This window comes from Leptonychotes weddellii, chromosome 5 (assembly GCF_054177405.1).
Source record: "Leptonychotes weddellii isolate Sample4059 chromosome 5, ASM5417740v2, whole genome shotgun sequence".
Classification (NCBI taxonomy): Eukaryota; Metazoa; Chordata; class Mammalia; order Carnivora; family Phocidae; genus Leptonychotes; species Leptonychotes weddellii.
The window spans coordinates 27,770,271-27,784,231 of record NC_138373.1 but is presented as its reverse complement, the minus strand read 5'-3'; the positions used below and the strand labels follow the sequence as shown (position 1 = coordinate 27,784,231).

At 54.9% G+C, this 13,961-nt stretch overlaps 1 protein-coding gene and 1 non-coding gene across 9 annotated transcripts in view; both read left to right on the top strand.

The window, feature by feature from the left end:
- The window catches only part of CIITA (class II major histocompatibility complex transactivator), a 58,673-nt gene extending 45,162 nt beyond the window's left edge, over positions 1 to 13,511 (top strand). For 5 of the 8 annotated variants that reach the window (XM_081820043.1, XM_081820035.1, XM_081820039.1 and 2 more), the window contains 10 exons: positions 399 to 2,052; positions 3,110 to 3,268; positions 3,927 to 3,998; positions 6,860 to 6,940; positions 7,522 to 7,614; positions 9,063 to 9,149; positions 11,259 to 11,342; positions 11,509 to 11,592; positions 12,278 to 12,375; positions 12,850 to 13,511. In XM_081820043.1, coding sequence (XP_081676169.1) covers positions 399 to 2,052; positions 3,110 to 3,268; positions 3,927 to 3,998; positions 6,860 to 6,940; positions 7,522 to 7,614; positions 9,063 to 9,149; positions 11,259 to 11,342; positions 11,509 to 11,592; positions 12,278 to 12,353 — 2,390 coding nt within the window. In that variant the 3' untranslated portion in view covers positions 12,354 to 12,375; positions 12,850 to 13,511. Of the gene's footprint in view, positions 1 to 398; positions 2,053 to 3,069; positions 3,269 to 3,926; positions 3,999 to 6,859; positions 6,941 to 7,521; positions 7,615 to 9,062; positions 9,150 to 11,258; positions 11,343 to 11,508; positions 11,593 to 12,277; positions 12,385 to 12,730; positions 12,815 to 12,849 lie in introns of those variants that run through there. The other 3 variants (XM_081820036.1, XM_081820037.1, XM_081820042.1) reach the window with 3 other exon arrangements.
- On the top strand, positions 6,381 to 6,453 carry TRNAN-GUU (transfer RNA asparagine (anticodon GUU)). Its single transcript has one exon. It is a non-coding gene; the product is annotated as a tRNA-Asn (tRNA).
- Positions 13,512 to 13,961: the final 450 nt, after the last annotated feature.

Here is a 13,961-nt window from a genome sequence, read left to right as displayed (position 1 = left end):
GGAGATGTAGCAGAGTCTATAACATGCTCAAGATCACAGTAATTAGCGGTGGAGCTGGGATTTTAACCAGATACACGGATTCCACTCTCTTAAACCTTAACACTGCCCCCCACCCCATGGCCTTCCTATAGTGAGGGAGCAAAAGCAGAAGGGGGTTAGTGAGTAGATGAAGGGGCGGATAGATAAACAAGGGAGAAGACAGGTGAATGACAGGTGTGAGAGTGAATGAGTGAATGAATGAATGTCTGCGTAACTGAGAGAGGCAGTAATAAAGAAGGCAGTGGGTGGGGACTGACTGGCACAGCTGGTGGTCGGGCTGGCCTCGTGGTGGCCCTAGCACCCTCCCCGCCCAGCACACGCGCGCGTGCGCACACCCACCCACCCTTGGGCCTTTGCAGAGAGTGTGGAGCAGTTCTGCAGCTCCCTACGGGACAAGTACCAGGCTGAGCTCGCCGGCCCGGAAGGCATCCTGGTGGAGGTGGAGCTGGTGAAAGCACGGCTGGAGAGGAGCAGTGGCAAAAACCAGGAGAGGGAGCTGGCCACCCCGGACTGGGCAGAGAGGCAGTTGGCCCGCGGGGGTCTGGCCGAGGTGCTGGGGGCTGCCGGGGACTGCCGGCGGCCGCGGGAGACGCAGGTGATTGCCGTGCTGGGCAAAGCAGGACAGGGGAAGAGCCATTGGGCCCGGGAAGTGAGCCGGGCCTGGGCCTGCGGCCAGTTGCCCCAGTATGACTTCGTCTTCTACTTCCCCTGCCACTGTTTGGACCGCGCCAAAGGGGACACTTACCACCTGCAGGATCTGCTCTTCTGCCTGGGCCCCCAGCCACAGCCTGTGGACGAGGAGGTCTTCAGACACATCTTGAGGCGGCCCGACCGGGTTCTGCTCATCCTGGACGCCTTCGAGGGGCTTGAAGCCCAAGACGGCCTCCTGCACAGCGCGTGCGGACCCGTGTCCACAGAGCCCCACTCCCTCCGCGGGCTGCTGGCCGGACTCTTCCAGCGGAAGCTGCTTCGAGGCTGCACCCTGCTGCTCACGGCCCGGCCCTGGGGCCGCCTGGCCCAGAGCCTGAGCAAGGCCGACGTCCTGTTCGAGGTGGCCGGCTTCTCAGCCGAGCAGGCCAAGACCTACGTGACGCGCTACTTGGAGCGCGCTGGGGCGACTGCGTGCCGGGAGCGAGCCCTGGCCCTCCTCCGGGGCCAGCCGTTCCTGCTCAGCCTCAGCCACAGCCCCACCGTGTGCCGGGCAGTGTGCCGGCTCTCCGAGGCCCTCCTACAGCTGGGTGACAAGGCTGAGCTGCCCTCCACGCTCACGGGACTCTACGTGGGCCTGCTGGGCCCCGCAACCCGCGACAGCCCCCCGGAGGCCCTGGCAGGACTGGCCAGGCTGGCCTGGGAGCTGGGCCGCAGACACCGGGGCACCCTGCAGGACAGCCAGTTCCCATCGGCCGCCGTGAGGGCCTGGGCCGTGGCCAAAGGCCTGGTGCAGCCCGTCCCGGGCGCCCCGGACGTGGAGCTGGCCTTCTCCAGCTTCCTCCTGCAGTGCTTCCTGGGGGCCGTGTGGCTGGCCCTGAGCACTGAAATCAAGGACAAGGAGCTGCCGCAGTACTTGGCGTTGACCCCGAGGAAGAAGAGGCCCTATGACAACTGGCTGGAGGGTGTGCCGCGCTTCCTGGCTGGCCTGCTTTTCCAGCCTCACGCCGACTGCCTCGGAGCCCTGGCAGGGCCAGCTGCGGCCACCGTGGGGGCCAGGAAGCAGAAGGTGCTCAGTAGGTACCTGAAGGGCCTGCAGCCAGGGACGCTCCGGGCCGGGCGGCTGCTGGAACTGCTGCACTGTGCGCATGAGGCCGCGGACGCCGCGATCTGGCAGCACGTGGTGCAGGGGCTTCCAGCCCGCCTCTCCTTCCTGGGCACCCGGCTCACACCCCCCAACACCTACGTGCTGTGCAGTGCCTTGGCGGCGGCCGGCCAAGACTTCTCCCTGGACCTCCGCAGCACTGGCATTGACCCCGCTGGGCTGGGGAGCCTCGTGGGACTCAGCTGCGTCACCCATTTCAGGTGGGGGCAGGGGACAGGGCAGAGGGCTTCCGCCGTGGTCTTGGCGCTGTGCCCGGTGCTAAGCACCGCGGTGGGGTCTCGTTTAGTATGCATGGCAGCCGGGGGGGAGGGGCGGAAGTGATTCCTTCCTTTTTAAGATGAGGACGTCCAGGCTCAGAGAGGGATAGCAGCTTGCCCAAGGTCACACAGCCAGTGAAGGGCAGCGTCTTCAACCAATATTTGTGGGGTTTTTTTAATTAAATTAAATTTTTTTTTCTATTTTAGAGAGGTGGGGGAGGAGGGGTAGAGGGGGAGGAAGAGGGAAAGAATCTCAAGCAGACTCCACGCTGAGCAGAGCCAGACATGGGGCTCGATCTCATGACCCTGAGATCATGACCTGAGCCCAAACCAAGAGTCCAGCGCTTAACCGACCAAGCCACCCAGGCGCCCCTTCAACCAATATTTGAAGGCCTGACAGGTGCGAGGCACTGGGCCACATTTAGGATCTAAGACTGATCTGGGCTCAAATTCGTATTCTTCTCTCCATCCCCTAATCAAGCCACTGTTTTGTCATGGTTAAAGCCACAGTCTCCCCTCGAGCTCCCCACCTCCTGTCTCCCTTTTCCATTCTACTTCATAGTCAACCGTCAGAGCAGTCTTCCTAGAACTTGCATCTGATCATATTCTACCCCTTTGATTCCTTAACTTGGCTCATTTAAATCCTTCTGTGATCTGTTTGATCACTTTAGCCTAATCTGCAGAAAATTTCTCCCACCTTCCCCCCAAATATACTTTACCCAAGCTATAAAGTCCTATACCATTGTAGTGGTTCAACCAAGAATTTACTGCTGAGCTTCCTGGTAGCCAAAGCAAAAAGGGAAACAAAACCACTGGGGGGGCTGAGAAAAGGGAGCGATCATTAGGAACTGGAGTGGTCATGGAAGGCTTCCTGGAGGAAGTAGGGATGAAGCTGAGGACAGAAAGCGTCTGACTAGATAGGAGGTTCCTTCATGGAGCTGCCCCTCCATTATGGTCTAGCCCGGCTCTTGTGCCTGGGTCTGAGGCCCTTCCTCCGCAGGGCTTCGCTGAGTGACATGGTGGGGCTGTGGGAGTCTCTACAGCAGCGTGGGGAGACCAAGCTGCTCCGGGCAGTGGAGGAGAAGTTCACCATCGAGCCTTTCAAGGCCAAGTCCCCGAAGGATGTGGAAGACCTCGGCAACCTCGTGCAGATCCAGAGGTGAGGAGGAGAGGGCATGAGAGGTGGCTCAGACCATGCAGGTTGAGGACAGGCAGGACCCAGCATTAAAGTTCACCATTGGTGCTTCTCCTCTCCTTGGGGAGATCCCGTGCCCTCCCCCAGGCTGCCCAGAATCTCCTACAGCAGGCAGGGCAGAGCCTCCAGGACCCATCACCTCGTGCCCTTCAAAACCTGCCATCATGAACCCAATTTGTCCTCAGCTAGAGCCAGACAGAGACTCCCTGCTGAGGGTTGAGGAGGTGCTTTCTGCATCTAGTAACAGAAATGTCACCGATGGCCACCTTTCAGGGTAGGCAGGACGAGTACTGTCCCCATGTGATCGATGGCAGAGCACTAAGGTCCAGAGGGCAGAGAAACTTGACTATATAACAGCTGTTTCTTATTCTGTCCTCATCCACTGTTTAAGCACCTACTGTGTGCTGCCTGGGCCGGGTTTGGTAAGCATCTGCTTTCCATGAAACCCGTAAGAATGCCTTTGTAACATCCTGTTCTATTTCTTTTTAACGGGAGACCATAATAGCCTCCAAGGAAGGCAGGCCTCCCCGGGAATTTGAGGCAGGCATCCTGAATCACTCATGTAGGAGCTCAGGGACAGGCGAAGAGCCTGCTCCCCACTAACATTGCCCCTTCTCTCTAGGACAAGGAATTCCTCAGAAGACACAGCTGGAGAGCTCCCTGCTGTCCGGGATCTAAAGAAGCTGGAGTTTGCGTAAGCAGAGGAGTGAATTGTCTCGGGTCCCCGTGAGGTTTCTTACCCGGCATTATTAGCTGGGCCTGAGCCACTGGGAACAGAGAGGGGTCCCCAAAATCATTTTTTTAAAAGATTTTATTTATTTATTTGAGAGAGAGAGAGTGTGGGAGGAGGAGCAGAGGGAGAGGGACAAGCAGACTCCGTGCTGAGCTTGGAGCCCGACACGAGGCTCAATTCCAGGACCCTGAGATCATGACCTGAGCTGAAATCAGGAGTCAGTCGCTTAACAAACTGAGCCACCCAGGTGCCCGCCCCCTGCCCCAGATTATTCTTATCCTATTGCTTCGCCCCTTTGGAAACCAGCTTCCAGCATGTGGGGCCCGGCCGGTCAGGGCTGGGGCTGGAGCTTCTCGGGTGTGATGCTAAGTGGCCCATTTACTGGTGAACATGCTCCTTCCCATTCATTCATTGGACAGACACAATCCACTGACTGAGGCCACTGTCCTCAATGAGCCTGAAGTCTAGTGTAAACGGACAATTACCCCCTGCTGTGATCAGTGGCCCGTGGGGCGGCGGGGAGGCCATGGGGACTCTCTGGAGTAGGTGAACGAAGGGCTGAAGCTTGCCTGGTTCTTGTTCCAGTAAAGGAAGAAGCTAAATTCGCGTGCTATCTTTGTTAGGGATCGAAAATTGCCTAATGATTAGGAAAAAATTATTAAACACCTGCAGTGTACACAGTGCAATTTATATATGATCTGGGAGGTAGTCACTACCTTCCCATCTTACAGATGAGAACATCGAGGCCTAGCCAGGTTAAGTGACTTGCCCAAGGTCCCCAGCTGGTCACCCTCCATTTACCTGCCCCTCCTGATCTCTGCTCCCCCGCACCCCAGAAAAAGGCAAGCATTTCTGGTTTGGAACAGAGACAAGGTGCCACATTTGTGCACAAATAAAAATGTTGCTGGAAAGAGGAAATGTGTGAAAACAATCACCAAGGGCGCCTTCTGGCTTTGACTTATTTTTAGCTTAAAAAGCCCCTAGATGGAGGTCGGAAGTGTGCTCTGGGGAACAATAGCATTGAGGTGGAATGGCCCAGAACCAGGAGACTAGCCACCTGCAGGCTAGAAGCCCCAAGAAAGATCTGAAGAAGGAAGGAAAGGACTATTTTGGGTGTGTGACTGCCAGCCACTGCGCCCGGTACCACGCAAGCCCCAATGGCCTGGAGATGAGTCTTGTTGGTTGCTCAGAACCCGTGAGGTGCTCTGCGAGGGGACAGGGTCCTGATTCAGCCCTTGAAGAGGCCTCCTCCATCTCCCGTACTGCCTTCCCTGCTCCCTCCACTCCAGCCCCAGGGGTCTCCTTGCTGGACTCCAACCTCATAGGCAGGGTCTGGCCCCAGGGCCTTTGCACTGCCTGCGCCTTCTGCCCATGATGCTCTTCCCCAGATATCCGCACGGCCCACGCCACTACTTTCTCCCTTCCTTCTGGTTTCCACGGAGCCAAACACTCCCATGTTTGAAAGTACAGTTCTACCTCACCTGCCACCGTGCTTTTCTCTGTATTACTGATTATCTCCCACACCAGATAATTTACCGATTTCTTTCATTATCTGTCTTGCCCACGGGACTGTCAGCTCCACGAACGAGGGCCAGGATTTCTGTCTGTTCTGTTCACGGCCCTGTCCGCGACAGGCTCGCATGGGCGAGCAGTCAATACTGGATGCACGAACTCCGTAATCCTTCCAACAGGCTCATGAGACAGGGGCCAAATCTGAGGAGACCAAGACGGAGCTGAAGGGGTTTGCCCACGTGGCCCCACGGGAGCGACATGGTAGGGCCCAGGTTTAAGTCAGCCGTCGGACTCCCATCTCATGACCTTTTATCGAGGCTCGAAGTTCCCAGACTTTGAGATTGCAAAGACGGAGAATATTTTGGAGTAAATTTGAAGGACTATATGCAATTACCATGTTTTCATGTTTATCAAGTGTGTTCATTCCAACAAGCAAAATAGCCCCTGCTGGCACCAATTTTATCAAAGAATGAACATTTTCGTGCCAAAAACACTCCAAAGGACACAATTTCAGAATAAAAGACAGTTCTTTATGTTGAGTCCTGTTTAACCATATTTTAAAAGCAGAACAAAAGAGCCCTGCACTGTCTTTATTTTTCTTCCCCTGGAAGTCGGGTGTAAATGCTGATCCAGCCTGTGAGACCTTGTGTGAATTAGTTAATCCCTCTGTGCCTCAGTTTCCCCATCTGTAAAACGGGGATACGAAGTGCCCTTAGCTCAGAGTTGTGAGGGTGAAATGACATCTGAGTGAAGGACCCCACGTGTGCCTGGCACATAATAAGTTCTCAGTAAATGGTTTTATTTGTTATTAAAATGTAATGACACAGGGGCACCCGGCTGGCTCAGTCAGTAGAGCATGAAACTGTTGATCTCAGGGTTGTGAGTTCGAGCCCCACGTTGGGTGTAGAGATTTTCTTGTTTTTATTTTTATTTATTTTATTTTATTTTTATTTTTTAAGTAACAAATAAATTTTTTAAATTAAAAAATAATTTAAAAATAAAAATGTAATGGCAGATAAGTAAAGTCATTTTTCTCAAGACTGGTGGTGGTCCTCAGGCTGGAATTTGGGAAACACTTTCCCAGGCCAGGAGCCCAAGCTGCCTCTTGGGCGGCTTTGGTGAAGTCTGGCCAGAACAGAAGGGATTGGGGTGCCACCTAGTGGGGATCAAGGGAGGGAGGGCACTGGGGGGCAGGGAGGGGAGGGGGCCTCAGACTGGACGTGTCTTCTGTGACATGTCCACCCCACCCTGGTGCCACATTGAGGAGCCGTGACAGTTTCGGGGTCTTACCTCTGCTCTTTGCCTCCTAGGCTGGGCTCTGTCTTAGGCCCCCAGGCTTTTCCCAAACTGGTGAGGATCCTCGAGGCCTTTTCCTCCCTTCAGCATCTGGAGTAAGTATGGACGCGGGCACCCTCAGGTTTTGATAACCTCAAACCCTGCCCCTGGTGAAGGTGCACACAGGAGGACCGACCTTCTCTGTCCTACCCTCCCTCCCTCCCTCCCTCTCTCCTGCGGCTTCCTCAGTGTGGTTGGTGGGAAGGACCAGATGACCCCACTGCAGGGAAGGGAGGACAGATGAGAGAATGCCCAAGAATAAAAAAGGTTGAGTCCTTTTGTGACCTCTGGAACTCCTTTCCCTCCCTGGGCTCCCATGCTGTTCCATCTGGGAGCAGGAGCCCATTGCACAGTTGTGGTCCCAAGAGGGTTAAGGAAGTTGCCAGAGCTCACAGGGCTCCCAGGGAAAACAAACAAAAAACTGATTCATGTCTGTGGGGAGTCAGAACCTTGTCCCCTGGCTGGCCAACTGGTCAGCCGCCCGGGGGATGCAGATTTGCTCTGGAAAGTTTGCCTATGGTGTGTCCAAGGTGGGGGGGGGGTGGGGGGGGTGGGAGGAGGCTGGCCTCCTGCGTGTGGGAGGAGGCCGGCCTCCTGGGTGTGGGCTGATGGCCCCTCTGTCTGATTCCACCCACAGCCTGGACTCGCTGAGTGAGAACAAGATCGGGGATGAGGGTGTCGAGCAGTTGTCAGCCACCTTCCCTCGGCTGAGGGCCCTGGAGACTCTCAAGTGAGTGCTGGAGCTGCCCTTCCTGCTGCATTGGGTTTTTGTGTTTTTCCGTTCACTCACCCATTCAGTCGTTTCTTGATTGAATCACGCGCAAACGCTCATTTGTTAATTTAATCGGCGAATACCAAAGGAGCACCTACTATGTGCAGCCACCATTCCAGGCCTTGCAGACCCAGCTTTTTTCTTTTCTTTTTTTTTAACGATTTTATTTATTTGAGAGAGAGAATGAGAGAGAGCGAGTATATGAGAGGGGGGAGGGTCAGAGGGAGAAGCAGACTCCCTGCTGAGCAGGGAGCCCGATGCGGGACTCGATCCAGGGACTCCATGACCTGAGCCGAAGGCAGTCGCTTAACCAACTGAGCCACCCAGGCACCCGCAGACCCAGCTTTAAACAGAACAAACAAAGCCCCTGACCTCAGTGAACTCCTCGTAAACAAGCAAACAAATAAATCCGTGATTATGAAGCACACACTGATGAACGTAAATAACATTTAAGGAGAGGAAGTTACACTGGGCGGTGTGAGACGAGAGACGGACTAGGATGTGTCACTAAAACATTATCATCAAAATAGTAAATATTTATTTAAAAAAAAAAAGGAGCACCTGGGTGGCTCAATCAGTTGAGCGTCCAACCCTTGATTTCAGCTCAGGTCTTGATCTCAGGGTTGTGAGTTCAAACCCGGCGTTGGGCTCAAAAAACACCTGTCCTGGGTTTTGGGAAGTGGATGGATGTGATGTAGGAGGATCTGCATGATTGTTTACTGAACGTGGAGGGGATCATCAAAGTCTGTCCACGCTCTGCTTCATAACTGGGCCCGGGATGGCAGCAGGGTTCACTTTGGAATTTCCTTGACTGTAGGACATTGAGACTTGCCCAGTAATTTATAGTATTCTAGGTGATGCTGTGGGTAAGCTAGATCCTCTCTCCGCCCCCACCACTCCTTTCTTTGTCCCTCCCTCTCCTACCTTTCCTTCCTGTCTTTTTCCCACCCACTTAAGTATTGAACACCTACTATGTACTTGGCATTGATGTAGGTACAGGGCTACAGTAACCAAAATAACAGACCTGCCATTAAACAAATAATATGAACACGTATTCAGTTCTAGTTGGGAAATGTGGTCCAAAGGGAAAAGAAGTATGCTATCAAATCATAGAACAGGTGTGGGGGGGCGTGACCTCTCTCTATTTTCATCCTCACCCCCACATCCCACGCAGCCAAGGGCGGCACAGTATCTTTCTATTTACTAAGAATCAGCATGTTACCCACAGTGCTGCTCACAGCCTGTTACCCACGACTCTCCTCGAGGTAGATAGACATGTGTTTGCTGCTCGGGCCACCCTGTGGGGAAGTGAAAGTTCCCCAGCTCTGCCCCGGAGTGGGTGGGCACGGATGGGGAGGGGCGTGAGAGTTTGGTCCTGAGCCCTCCCCCTCGCTGTGTCCCTGCAGCTTGTCCCAGAACAGCATCACCGACGTGGGCGCCTGCAAGCTCGCCGAGGCCCTGCCCTCCCTGGCTGCGTCCCTCCTCAGACTGAGGTGAGTGGGCCCCCCTCACCAAGCTGGCGGGCTGGGGGAGGGTGGAGAGCCACACCACCACCCCGCACAAGAGGATAGCGAGGGCCTGGGGAAATGCACCTGACAAACCGGGCAAGTTGCTTACTCGTTTGGAAAATGGGTACCATCCCAGTGGCCTATGGAAAGCGCTTGGCGCAATGCCTGGCTCTAGTGCACAGTAAATATTGGTCTTCTTTCCCCAGGGGATGGCAGGACTGAGCCTTTTCTGGGGTGCAGTGGTGATGGCTTCTAGAAGCTGACCGTGCATTGGCGACCTTGGCTGGCTCTTGCAGCTCACACAGTGCCTGCACTGCCACCTTCTGGTTGGCCTTGGCATAGCACTTTTTGCTTTTGATGACTTCCAGCCTGCCTCCCTGGTGGTCCCAGGGGACCACCAGGTGATGAGGGGAGTTCAGACCAGAGCACCAGCCCTTCAGCTCAGCCTTGCCAGCTCTCTTCTCTCTCCAGGCTTTCCTACTCCTTCCTCAGCCTTCATCCCCTGCCAAGGACAGCCAGAGCCACATTCCCAGGGGAGATGGTATCTGGTTCATCTAGTTATTGACGCATCCACCATTTATCGTTCCAGCCAGGGTCACCATGTGCAGCTGTATGGGTTGTGTATTGTGCAAATCATAGACTATGTGATTGTCCCTCCCCAGAGTTGTGCAGGGCATCTAATTACCTCTAATATCAACCATGGGCCAGTACTTGTGCTAGGAACTAGAGATTCAGCTATGAACAAAACAAATATTCCCTTGCTTTCAAGCTTCTTGCCTAATAGATGAGCACATGTACAAACAAAATATTTTTAAATAGTGATTTGTATGGGGGAGGAAACTAACAAGGGCCCAGGAGGGTACAATGGGGAGTACTGAATTCATCAAGGAGGTCAGGAGACCCCCTTCCATGGGAGGTGCTCAGGAACAAGCATTCCAGGAGGAGGGAAAAGAAGATGCAAAGGCCTTGAGGTGGGAAAGAGTTCTGTCTTTGCCAGGAGGGCCACTGTGGCTGGCTAAAGAGAATGAGGGACAGCAGGTGGGAGATGAGGTGGGAGAGGTAGGGGAGGCCAGAATATGCAGGGAGACCTTCATAGGTCTGGAGAGGGCTTTTGGAGTTTTTCCATTGTGAATGGAGAAGCATATGGGGCAAATGGGGGCAATATCTGATACGACTGACATTTTAGAAAACACTGCTAATTAAACCATGGCATTCATTGATGATCAGACACATCTGGATCCCAATGATATTCAGATGTGAACATGTACATCTTGGCATCGATGAAATATGGGAAGAATCCTCTGTCTGTGGGAGGAGGGGGAAGCCCCCTGGATTCTAAGACCCCCTGCCCCCAGGAAGGAATTGTAAAGCCTCCGCCTGGTTCTGGCCCTGGTCCTGGCCAACCTGTGACATCAGGAGATGCCGGAGGTTAACCTTAATCTGCTTTGCTGCAGTGTAGACCTGCTGCTTTTACATGCAGCCCTGCAGTGTAACCCCGAAGCTGAGTCATGGCGAAGTCATGGCCTTGAAATGAGAACCTCGGGAGCACCTGGCGTGTTAAAGGGATGATTGTTACCGAGTGTACAGCTTCATTTGGCACCGGCGACACCCATCGCTTTATTTACCATGCTGCTCACGGTAGCTGTGACCACACCGAGAAACCCGTGCTGGCCCAGTGGTTCTGGTTTTTTCTCTCCCCCACTATTCCCCAGTGCTGGTCATGCCATCTACGGTAACTCATATAACCGTCACCATCCCCCGCTTCCTCCCCTGCTCCAGGGGGTAGTAATAACCACAGCTAGGATTTAGTCATTTCACGTGCCGGGCTCTGTTTTGGGTGTTGTACCAGCATGAACTCATTTACTCCTCCCTGCGATTACTCTATCGTGCCCATTTTCTGGAGGAGCAAACTGAGTCACAGAGGAGTTAAGTAACTTGCCAAAGGTCACACAGGCCACAAGCCCCGGAGCTGGGATTTGAACTTGGGAAAATCTTGGCCAGGAGTCTCTGGGCCTCAGGTTGCCCCTCTGTAAAATGGGGCAGGGATCTGCCTGGACGTGGATCCCCATGGGCCCTGACCTCTGTTTCTGGCAGCCTGTACAATAACAGCATCTGTGACATGGGAGCTGAGAGCCTGGCACACGTGCTTCCAGACATGGTGTCCCTCCGGGTGTTGGAGTGAGTGTGGACAGTGGGTGGCAGGGGTCTGGGGCTCGGGGGGACTGCGGGGTCTCCTGCTGCCAGGCTGGGAAGGGCTGCTTGTCGAGAGTGCGGGGGTGGCCTTGGTCGGGGGCTGGATGGCCCCGAGTGAGGGCCAGGCCCCAGGATGGGTTTCTCTCCCCAGCGTCCAGTATAACAAGTTCACGGCTGCTGGGGCCCAGCAGCTAGCTGCCAGCCTGAGAAAGTGCCCTCATGTGGAGACACTGGCGTAAGTCTTGGCCCCCTATGGGTGGAGGGCCCCCGGCTTTCCAGGCGTGCAGCTCCTGTGAGCCTTGAGCTCAAACCCCGCTCTCACCCTCACCAGTGTGGGAACTTGGACGAGCAAACTTTGCCACCCTGGCCTCAGTTTCTTTGTAAAATGGGAGTGGTAATATTTACCCCCAAGCAGTTTTGTGAGATTCAAATTAATCTTAGAACAGTGGCTGGTACCTGAAAATGCTCAATGTATTAGGGTCAACGATATGAAATCACTTATATTCTATTATTTTGGACCTGGCAAATTTGGCCATTTCATATGGTTCAAACTTATGTGTTATCCCATCACTATGGTGTCTGATGTCTGGTATCAGTACTTTAAATTCTTCCAAGGCACTTTCACCTACATAATCCCTCATATCTTCTAGGGTAGAATTTATAAGCCCCATTTTACAGATGAGGAGAATGAGGCACAGAGAGGCTAACTAACTTTTTGGAGGTCACACAGCAAGTCAGTAGTAGAACCAGGTCTAAAGAAAGGGGTCTTGGGGCTCCTAGGCCTCTGCGATCCCTATAACCCCACACTGGTCTGGTTCTGCCAGGTGGGAAGTCTCCAAGGGTCTAGGCTGGGTGGTAGGAGAGAATTGGGGCCCCCTTCTCTCCTCTAACCTGGCCCCTGCACGCCATACCTGTTGTAGGATGTGGATGCCCACCATCCCGTTTGGTGTCCATGAACACCTGCAGCAGCTAGACTCACGGATCAGCCTGAGATGAGCTCTGTGATGCCCGGGATGAGGTAACCAAGGTGGGCTTGGACAGGGAGAACTGGGGGTGGGGCGGGGCGGGGGGCGCTGCTGGGTGAGCACCTCGAGACTATGCACCACCTGGGGCCTCCACCTGTGATTGGTGGAGGTGTCTTTACAGGCTTTGGGGACTAGGCCCTGAGCCTCCTGCCTGTGGCCAGGCATGGAGAGGTGGGGGAAGGACGGGGGTGGGGGGATGGTCAGCCATCCACAGCCCTTAGTTTGGGGAAGAGCTTCCCTAGAGGTCCCCCCAGCCACCCCTGCCACCTGCCCTGCATGGTCTTCATAGGAATTTGCTCTACATGTTTCTGTGCAAATGACTGTCCCCCGACTCCTGTGCCTCCCCAGCCTGTGATGTCCCCCTCCTCCAATTCCTTCTCATCCCCAGTCTGGACAGCGCTCTGTCCATTTGTCCAGCAGCCCCCTCCTGAAGCTCTCTGACCTCGCCTTCTCCTGACCTCTCACAGCATGTTCTCTGAGGACGCTGACCACGCTGGACCTTGAACTGGTTATCTGTGGACACAGTTGTTCTTGGGCCCATGAGCCAAGCAGCCTGGCGCCCAGCCCTGCCGGCTCAGGGTCGGCCCCCACCCAGCCGCGGGAAGGACCTGCTCTGCGGATGGACCTGGGCCCGGCTCCAGGCCCCCTGCGGGGCCCAGGTCGATGGCACCCCCGGCAGATGGGCTGGGTGCCCGGTGGCCGCTGCAGTCCACCCAGGAGCACTGAGGCAGACCCTGCGGGACGCTCCTGACAGTGGTGACCAGGCCGGAGCGGGGGAGCAGGGCGGCCCCATCCTTGCGTCCCCAGGTCCCTACTGGCCTGGGGAGAAAGCACTTCTCCACGCTGCTCTGCTAATAGGGCACGCTTGGTGCTCTGCGGACACCAGCAGCCTGCCCCGCCTGCTCCTTTCCCAAACTGTGACAGGCAGGGATTCAGTGGCAACTGCTTTGTGTCTGCAGGACTCACTGTTTTTGCACTAACCTGGTTGAGGCCAAAGCTTGGCCTGGTGCAGACACACTGGACTTTAGCTGGAAAGAGCTGACAGTACACTAATGGAGGGGGGAAGGCCTCTCAGCCTTCATTTCTTGTGTTGTGTTTCACTACATTATAAAGGGCTTGTTAAATCTCACGGGCATGTCCACCGTTTGAGTTTATACCGTGATTACCGTTTTGGGGCGCCCACTGTTCGGTTATCGAACGCATCACAAACTCCCCCCAAGATGCAGTGACTTAAAACGACTTTATTCTGCTCCCAGGCCGGTCATGTGGGCTGGGCTCGGTGGGCATGCCAGGTCTCTGCCCCACTCTGCGTCAGTGGGGGCGGCGTGAAGTCTCGGGGACTCCATGCCGGCTGGGGGCCTGGAGCCTTGGTTCCTCTAAGGAACCGACAACAGAGGGGGAGCCTCTCCATGTGTGCTAATTTGGGCTTCCTCATTGCATGGCAGCTGGGTTGAAGGGTGGTCACCCCAACTGGAAGAGGGAGATAGAGACAGAGACCACAGAGAGAGGTATCCTTTTCATGACCCAGCCTTTCGAGTCACATAGCACCTCGTGCTCCATATTCTTTGTTCCGTGGGAC